General features: G+C 32.9%; 1 protein-coding gene across 3 annotated transcripts; it reads left to right on the top strand.

The window, feature by feature from the left end:
• Positions 1-6,575: 6,575 nt before the first annotated feature.
• On the top strand, positions 6,576-9,739 carry LOC117619975 (protein IQ-DOMAIN 1). 3 transcript variants are annotated; one of them, XM_034350054.1, is made up of 6 exons: positions 6,576-6,677; positions 6,945-7,009; positions 7,108-7,274; positions 8,005-8,313; positions 8,415-8,816; positions 8,907-9,739. In XM_034350054.1, the coding sequence occupies exons 3-6, from the start codon at positions 7,194-7,196 to the stop codon at positions 9,552-9,554; spliced, it is 1,440 nt and encodes a 479-aa protein (XP_034205945.1). In that variant the 5' UTR covers positions 6,576-6,677; positions 6,945-7,009; positions 7,108-7,193; the 3' UTR covers positions 9,555-9,739. The 3 variants fall into 3 exon arrangements, with proteins under 3 accessions (XP_034205945.1, XP_034205943.1, XP_034205944.1); XM_034350053.1 differs by lacking the exon at positions 6,576-6,677 and adding an exon at positions 6,692-6,829; XM_034350052.1 differs by lacking the exon at positions 6,576-6,677 and having other exon boundaries at positions 6,691-7,009.
• Positions 9,740-10,043: the final 304 nt, after the last annotated feature.

Here is a 10,043-nt window from a genome sequence, read left to right as displayed (position 1 = left end):
AATTTTACATGAATTTTCAATTTGATTATTGAGAAGAAAAAAAATTAGTCAAATTAGTCACTGTATATTAATCAAAGTTTATAATTTATAAACTTGACGTTAAGTTTGCTTTAAATTTTTGGGTTAAATATCTTTTTTGTCATTGGGTTTTATACGTTTTTTCAATTTGATCACTGAAAAAAAAAAAAAATTTGCCAAAATCCATGCAAATGCTATGCTCTTGCGCATGTTGCTCGTAGGCTGAAAATTTATAGTTTGTGTAGCATCAATTAAGGCTAAAAAACAAAAGAGAATTATATCATGACAAAATATGTTCATATAATTTCACAAAAATGCAAATCGATCTTTTCAAAAAAGCTCAAATCATAATCTCAACCAGTATCATACTCCCACAATCACAAAAATTTCAATCTATACCTATGTCAATACATAGATTTGACCAAATATAAAGTTCAAAATAGAGTTTCGTATTTGCATGGCTTGGCTAACTTTTTTTAGTGGCTAAATTGAAATTTCATGAAAAACCGAGTGACTAAAAAGGTATTTAGCAAAACAACTTAATAGAAACCAACTGCAACTCCAAAAATGGTAAAATTTTGATAATACAGTGATCAATTTGGATAAATTTGTTTCGTAGTGACCAAATTAAAAGTTAGTTTAAAACCCGGTGACCATAAAGGTATTTAATCCTTACTTTAATTAGTAATTATATTTTAATTATTATTTATTTAATAATAGTTATTGTTTAAATATTTTACTAATTTTTCGACAATAGTAATGAATTATTTTAAATTATTTTTGTGGACTTTGTTTTTTATTCATTTTATACAAAATAGGTTGTTTGGTATAATATTTCAAAGTTATAGCCGAGCGGCTATACTGTTTTAATTATCATTTAATATGATGAAAACATAATTACTAATTAAATAAGGCTAAGATATTTTTTAATTGTAAATATTTTTAAAAAAAATTATCAAAACTGCAAATATTAAACTAAACAAACTAATTTTCTATAATAAAAGATATAAAACAATGTCCACAAAATAATTCAACATAATTAATTACTATTCATTAAGTCATTTATGAAATTAGTAAAATAAATAAATACTAATTATTTACTAAGCAAATAATAATTAAAATAATTAAACAAGAGAAATCCATATTATGCTTTCAAAAGGTATAGCCGAGCGGCTATACTTTAAAGTATTATATTCATAGCTTATAGCCCCGCGGCTATACTTTTAAAGTATTGTATTTCAAGGGTATAGCGGGCGGCTATACTATTTTAATTATTCTTTTATATGATTATAACATAATTACTAATTAATATGATTAAATAAGGCTGATAAATTTCTTAATTGCAAATATTAGACTAAAAAAACTAATTTTGTATATAACAAAATATAAAACAATGTACACAAAATAATTTAAAATAATTAACTACTATTTATTAAGTAATTGATGAAATTAGTAAAACATTTAAATACTAATTATTCCTGAAGTAAATAATAATTAAAACATAACTACTAATTAAAGTAAATAAACAAGAGAAATCAATATTATTCTATTTAAAGGGTATAGCCGCACGGCTATACTATCAAAGTATTCTATTTACAGCGTCTAGCCGAGCGGCTATACTGTTAAAGTAGTCTATTAATAGGGTATCGCCGCCCGGCTATACCTTTAAAGCATTCCATTCATAGATTATAGCCGTGCGGCTATACGGTTTTAATTATAATTTCAAATTATTATAACATAATTACCAATTAATATGATTAAATAAGGCTAATATATTTCTTAATTGAAAATATTAAACTAGTTTTTAATTTAAATTGCAAAAATTAAACTAAACAAACTAATTTTGTATATAACAAAATATAAAACAGTGTCCATAAAATAATAATTAATTACTATTTATTAAGTAATTGATGAAATTAGTACAACATTTAATTATTAATTATTAATTAAGTAAATAATAATTAAAAGATAACTACTAATTAAAGTAATTAAAGAAGAGAAATACATATTATGCTATTTAAAGGGTATAGCCATGCGGCAATACAGTTACAGTATTCTATTTAAAGAATAAAGCCTAGACGTTTAAAATATTCGACTCATACAGTATAGCCGGCTGGCTACACTGTTTGTATTTCGTATGATTATAATATAATTACTATTTAATATGATAAAATAAGGCTAAGATATTTTTTAATTGCAAATATTAAACTATTTTGTAATCAAAATTGCAAATATTAAACTAAACAAACTAATTTTGTATAAAACAAAATATAAAACAATGTAAAGAAATAATTAAAAATAATTAACTACTATCTATTAACTAATTTATAAAATTAAAAAAACATTTAAACACTAATTATTCACTAAGTGAATAATAATTAACACATAACTAGTAATTAAAGTAATTCAAGAAGAGAAATCCATATTATACTATTTGAAGGGTATAGCCGTGCGGATATACTATCAAGCATTCTATTAATGGAGTATAGCCGACCCATATACTGTTAAAGTAGTCTATTAATAGGGTAAAGCCGCCTGGCTATACCTTTAAAGCATTCTATTCATAGATTATAGCCATTCGGCTATACTGTTTTAATTATAAGTTCAAATTATTATAAAATAATTACTAATTAATATGATTAAATAAGGCTAATATATTTCTAAATTGCAAATATTAAACTATTTTTAATCAAAATTGCAAAAATTAAACTAAACAAACTAATTTCTATATAACAAAATATAAAACATTGTCCATAAAATAATTTAAAATAATTACTATTTATTAAGTAATTGATGAAATTAGTAAAACATTTAATTATTCATTATTCATTAAGTAAGTAATAATTAAAAGATAACTACTAATTAAAGTAATCAAAGAAGAGAAATACATATTATGCTATTTAAAGGGTATAGCCGTGCGGCTATCCGGTTATAGTATTATATTTAAAGTTCGTCGATATAGACCTAAATTTCGTAGAGAGAGGTTTTTATTTTTAATAAATATAAATTTATTTTCTTTATGTCAATCATTTTTCTTATTATTTTATTTTTTGAATTAAATAATATATCTTAGCCTTATTTTTACTTTCAGTAGTAATTATGTTTTAATTATTATTTATTTAGTAAATAATTTGAAATTTATTTAAATATTTAAATACTAATTATTTAATAAATAAATAAGGCTTAATTATATTAATGCCCCATAAAACTTCGATCAAATCCTACTTTGTACATTCAAACTCAAAATGATCCACTTTTATCCCTTGATCGAAGTTTGGTGACCCATTTTGCTTTATGTAGTCAACTCCATTCAAAACTCTGTTAACTTTGATGAATGGCATGGGTATTTTTGGAATTCCATACATATGAATCATTACTCACCAATTAAGTGAGTGACATGGCTAGTCCATATAGAACATAATTAAATATTATAATAATTAAAATATATAAAAATTACCTTTAAAAAATTACAACTAAATATAATATTTAAAAACCCTACCCAGCCGCACCAATCCCTCCGACTCGGATCCCACCTGAAAAATCCTTATCGCCGCCCAAAAAATCCTTAATGAATGACTCCACAATCATCGTCGCTGTCACCACCACACTCACTTGTCGCGGATTTTGAGGTCAGAGAAGGAGATGAAGATGGGGATTTGGATGCCGAGGGCTTCGGAGAAGAAGAAGTAGGCTACGATGACGAGGGTGAATGAGAGCAGAAGGACGAGGTCGCGAAGGAGGCTGCGATCTTCAATAGTGATGAGCATGAAGTATGGGAAAGAGCCCTAGGAGATGAGGACCATGCCGTCGAGGTTGGCGGCGATTGACTCGTATGACGCTGTTTCGCTCATGTTGCAGGACGTGATCGATGATAGGGTCTTGATTTAGTTCGGAATTTTGTGCATTTATTAATTTCAAAAGAAATAAACCAAAATACAGTGTTGGGGTTTTGAGTAGAGGAAAGATGGGTTTGGGTCTTTCAATTCCCCAATTAATGAAATCCATGTTTGTAATCATTTTAATTTTCACTACAACTTACATAAAATATATAGAAATGCATTAAACAATAAAATGTCCTCGTTGATCAGGAATTGAATTGAGTTAGATTTGGATTGAGGAGAATTAAGTTTTGGATTCCTATTGAATTTATTTACTAAATTATATAGATTGAGTAGAGTTAGATTCTGGATTCCTATTAAAGTTATTTATTAAACCATATAGAATTGGAGAATGAGTAATGCTAATTACTAAAATGTCCTCGTATTGGGTTAAAGTATTTGGAATTTTAAAAATTATGTGAGGATATAATGGGTAAAAAAACATGAATTCCTAATGTTTTAGTTCTCTAAGAATTAAAATACCACATCCCACCAAAGAGTTGAATTCCTCCAAAATCAGGAATTCAATTCCTAATTTTGTGTGGACCCCACTTATTTTTTAATTTCATGATGTAAAGTAAACACAAGAATCCTCTATAATTAAAATTCAATTCAAGATTAGTAAACACACCACAAATGATGAAGCTCTAAAATATAACTTCACAGCTCCATCTTGCATGGGTCCGTAAAAGCCACAAACCCAAACTCAACGTAGGCTAAATGGGGCTGGCTCTTTACGCCCAAGCCCAACCAGAGGGTTTCAAACCAAGTCCACAAACGTAGACGACGCACGTGAAGCACAGCCTCTCCATCGGCTACAAATTTGAAATTTAATCCACCCTCTCTATTTCAGAAGGCTACCGCTTCAAGTCTCGATGATGGATTAAATTTTGGTTGGTGACAAGCAACTTTCATCATATTTATTGTACAACAACATCACATCACATATATTAGGCTTTTTTCCGGGGGACCACTGTGCATGCAGAATTCTTCTCCAAGTTTTGTTGTACACAAATTTTTCTTCTTCTTTTTGTCTGTGTCGTAATTTTTGAAGTTGGTTAACAAATAAACATGAAGACATTAGATTAGATTTGTTGTACCAAATCTAAATTAGATCCAAAGGAATGTAAATACCTCATGATAACAACGAATAGTAGCTACTAGCTAGTAATTGAGATCTCTTCGTTTAATTAATTAGGTAGTTGAAGCATAAGCCATCATCTCATTCCATCCCCTAGCATACCCATAATTGTTTGATACAAGGTAAAGTATATGTACATGCGTATGTTATTACCATGTGTATGTCAATATAAATATGGAGGAAAGCAGGGAGTGATAGTAGAAAATAACGTTCGAACTTAGATATTATGAAAGCTGCATTTCACCAACCAAAATTTAATCCATCAAAAGCAGAAAAGAGTCCCTTTAAATGCAAGCAATAATAGGGTCATCTACCAGTTAGTAAAACTCTTTTATTCTCCATTTTCAAGTACTCATAGCTTTGGTTTGGTTGGCTCTGTGCAAAATAACTTCACAGCTCAGCAAGGAAGAAAGTTATTTATTTATGTGGTGGAACCATATTGCCCACAGTACAGGTTTCTTTCAAAACAGACAAATCTGTATATATAATATATGCACTAGCCTTACAAATATCCCCTCTCCGTTTCCCTCATCTCCTCACAAGTCACAAGTCAGTCACACCCAATGGAAACTGAAAATTTAATGCACAAAAAAAGACCAATACGTACAATATTGTTTGTGTGCATTGCATTAATGAACACAATGTAAATAGAAATTTGTTTGGCAAAACCATAATTACTCTTTGAAAAGCAAATAAGAAGCCATTGCGCTTTGAAAAGCAAAAAAAGAAGCCATTGCGAATTGGCAACCGACAGGGGACATGGAGTCTAACTCTTCACCAAATTAATTATGTGTTGGCAAAGTGGGGAGGCTGTGTTTGAGGAATTAGTTGTGTGGTAATAAGAATTTGGTGAACCCCAACAGCGATGGTGAGGCTGATTTTATTAATTAAGTGGACTGTGGTGGAGGTGGAGCCAGCCAATGGAACTTGGAAGATACAAAAGACAGGCCAACGTATATGCACTATGTATGCCCTGCAACTTGGGGTCATGGATGTGATCTAAGTTTTAAGTTGCGTGACAAATATTGAATTTTTCCCTTCAAACAAAACAAGAAAATGAAAAGTCTTTCCTATATAAATTATAATAATGATTTTTATTATTATTCAATTTTCTTTGTAATTTTAAGAAGAAGAAGAAATTAAGGTTTAATAAATTAAGCAAGCAAAGCAGTATGTTCCCTAAAATTAAACAAATGTCATTAGCAAAAAGTTACCATGGATCTCGAGTCTCGATCTCTTTCTATGTTTGGTGGGGAAGGGAATTATTAATTTGCAATTACTCCATTACAGTTAATGATTTGATTGATTTCACTCTAATTTGGAATATTTCCTACGCCAAACTAACAACTAATTATATATTAAGATAGGGAAAATAGAAAAGTAAAAAAAAAAAGAAGCATTAAATCCGTGACTTGATTAAAAGGAAAAGGCTTCTAATCTAATTATTTTGTTTCTTGTACAAGGTTAGTAATTTGTATATATATATAATACAGCAGAAGAAGAGTGTTGTTGAGTAGCTAGCTAGCTACCTGCACAATTTTAGTGAAACTTTTAGGAGCCAAGGCTGTGCTCTAGACGACGTGGCAGGAGCCCAATTGGACCAACTTGGCAACTGCAAACATTAACATTATATTATCATGGTATGTAATGTAATATGTAGTATGCATACTAGATCGAATCACACGTGAAATCGTTAAATAGTAACGGCGATTGCGCGAGCTTGCAGTTATTACCCTCACACTCACACACACACCCTTCCCATTTCTCTCTCCATCTGTCTCTTGCTGCTGAGGTTTGTTTGTTGTCTCCCTCTAGACATGTTTCACTCTTGATTTTCTCACCTCATTTTCTTTGTTTGATTTCTAAGAAATATATATATGTCTGTCTGAATTATATATGCTTGTAAGATGAGAGCAATTAGGTTCAGGCCAACAGAACCAAGCTCTTCAACTTAGATTCCTCTCATCATCAGGTTTGATATATATGTCTTATTTCTATATAAATATAATCATGGTTCTGAATTGCTGTTTCAATTCAAATTATGGTTCTTTTTTTTGACTTGGACGGCAGGAGATACAGTTTCTACGTCCTGACATTGTGGTGGGTTTTGTGAATGCGATGAGGGCAACGAGATCGAGTTGATCTTCTCGCCGGAGATGGGGAAGAAAGGAAGCAGCTGGTTTTCGTCAGTCAAGAAAGTTTTCAAAAGTTCTTCTAAGGACTCACCGGACAAAAAGGTTAATTATTTCTTAATCTCACTCTTTTTTCTTAGTTCACAAATGAAGTAATCAACTTTGTGTAAAGTCTGCAGTACTTATCACGTATACTCATTAGTTACTCTTTTAACTTAAGTACAAATTGTTAAAGGGGATATATATATATATATATATATATATATATGCTTTGCAAAAGTTAACGTCCAAAATGATTTAGAAATCTTATGGTAATAATTAAGTTTAATTATTTAGATACAACATATAGATCAATCAAGATCGTCACCTCTGTTTGTTGGAAGGTGATGAAAAGCACAAGTGGAAATCACATGAAAGAAAGATGAACCAGAGCTACCCTCAAGGTACTGGCATTTTTAGGACCACGAACGCAGAAAAGAAAGATGCTCATCCCATCCCATCCTATGGTCCCCTATCAACATCACCATACACATATTGATATACCAAACCAAAGCTAAGCTAATCTTTCTAGCTAGCTATGCACACTAAGGCACATGAAGGAGACATGACTTATTATTGTCATGCCACCTAAGCTATCACATCAGGGACCATATTATTGGCATTTTTTTGAATTATATATATATATATATATAAATAATAGTTTAAATTACTCTAAATGAATTTATTATACGGAAAAAAGAGATTTGAACTTGGATCAAAGGAGATGGACACGCTGTCATGTCTTAATTTAGTGTAAATTATAATTTCTAATAGTATTGACATGATTTAATTTCAGAAGGAATTAACTGGGGAGAAATGGCAGCAACATGATGCGGCAGAGGTTGTGTCGTTTGAACATTTTCCTGCAGAGAGTTCACCGGACATCACCAACGACGAGTGCACCACTGTATCATCAACTCCTCTCAATTCTGATAAAGATAGAAACCATGCCATTGCTGTTGCCGTGGCAACCGCTGCCGCTGCTGAAGCTGCTGTTGTCGCTGCACAAGCTGCCGCTAAAGTTGTTCGATTGGCCGGCTATGGACGCCACTCTAAGGAAGAAAGAGCTGCAACTCTCATACAGTCACATTACAGAGGCTACCTAGTAATTACCCTTTTCCCTTAATTTAATTTAAGGCCGACTCATTAATTAACTTGCTTCTAAGTTATAAGAATTATTGTGTTAATTAATTTTGAATTATGCAGGCTCGACGTGCGCGACGTGCTTTGAAGGGATTGGTGAGGCTACAAGCATTGGTGAGAGGCCATAATGTGCGAAAGCAAGCACAAATGACAATGCGGTGCATGCAGGCATTAGTGCGTGTACAAGCCAGAGTTCGAGCTCGACGGCTCCAATTAACCAAAGGCAAGCTTCACAACAAGGCAGATCAGGATCAATATTATGACGAGGATGACGATGATGAACAGGAAAGAAGAGCATTTATGGAGGAAGCTGAAGAGCAAAAGCTCATGAGTCCCGCGAAGAAATATGAAATGCAAAGTAGGAATGGCACCACTAGGCATCAAAGCTTCAAGGAAAATGCCTCAAAGAAACATGATGCTGAGGTCAAAAGAGAGAGAGCTCTCGCTTATGCTTATAGCTACCAGGTCTGTGTCTTAATTACCTCAGCGAGCTCTTTTGCTCGTCTTTGGGTATGATCCATTTAATTATAGGGTTTCCCTTTTGTTGTTTATCAGAAGCAGCAACAACTTCTACAACCCACTCATGATGGTACTGAATTTGGGCTCCAGCCCAATCAGAGTGATAAGGCCCAATGGGGTTGGAATTGGCTCGAGCGTTGGATGTCATCGCAACCCCACCAGGCCCGCCCCACAGGACCACGAGATACCTCTTTTGGGACAAACATCACCACTACAACAACCACCGACAACATGTCCGAGAAGACAGTTGAAATGGACACCGTCGCAGCTTCGAGCTCGCCTCACATCAATATGGGCCTACTCAATCAGGACATGATCGACTCGAACCCCTATTCAACCCGGCAGCACCGCCGACAAAGCTCGAACAACGTTCCTAGTTACATGGCCCCGACCCAATCTGCTAAGGCCAAGGCACGAGGCCTAGGCTTAGGCAAGCAGCGCAGCCCGCCCACTCCTCAATGGAACCCATCAACAAAGAGAGGGTCTGTAATTGGATCGGGCTGTGATTCGTCAAGCTCAGGTGGAGGGACAGCAACCTTCGTAATCGCAAGAAGTCCAAGCCCAAAACACAATGGACCACGTGGGCAGGGTAGGGGAGGTGTGGCCATTGGTCCAGATTCGCCCCTCGGTGAGGATTGGGGCCTGCCTCTTGCTGTTCATGGTTGGAGACATGATTACGACTAATGTGCTTTGAATAAGGTGTGATATGAATTTCCATGGCTGGATTTTTTTCATTAACAAAAAACAAAAAACAAAACAGACTTTGTATGTTATTATTTATTTAATTGTGGTATGATAAAGGATCGACGAGGCTTGTAATAAATATATAATTATCTGTGAAATATTATAGAAATGGTGCCGTTATGTTATGTATGATCATATTTAGGTAAAATGTCCGCATTATTATCATTCAAGTACAACTATAATTATCTATTAATTTCACTATTACTAGGTGGGGTTTTTTTTGCAACTTAATTAACAACAAAAGGAGCAAAAATAAAAAAAATAAAAAATTTAACATGGTTTCATTTCATGTGACTCTCGGGAAAGACACAATTGTTCGAGTGCAGTGTCCAGTTGATCTGCTTTGCCAAAGCAGCTTTGGCATCATGTGCATCTCACTCTACTTCTCATCTATTTACCACTTTCCACGTGTACCGTCCTGAATATGCC

The sequence above is a fragment of the Prunus dulcis genome, chromosome 2 (assembly GCF_902201215.1).
Source record: "Prunus dulcis chromosome 2, ALMONDv2, whole genome shotgun sequence".
NCBI classification, from domain to species: Eukaryota; Viridiplantae; Streptophyta; class Magnoliopsida; order Rosales; family Rosaceae; genus Prunus; species Prunus dulcis.
Note: the sequence above shows the minus strand (reverse complement) of the source record. Positions and strands in the feature narration are given on the sequence as shown.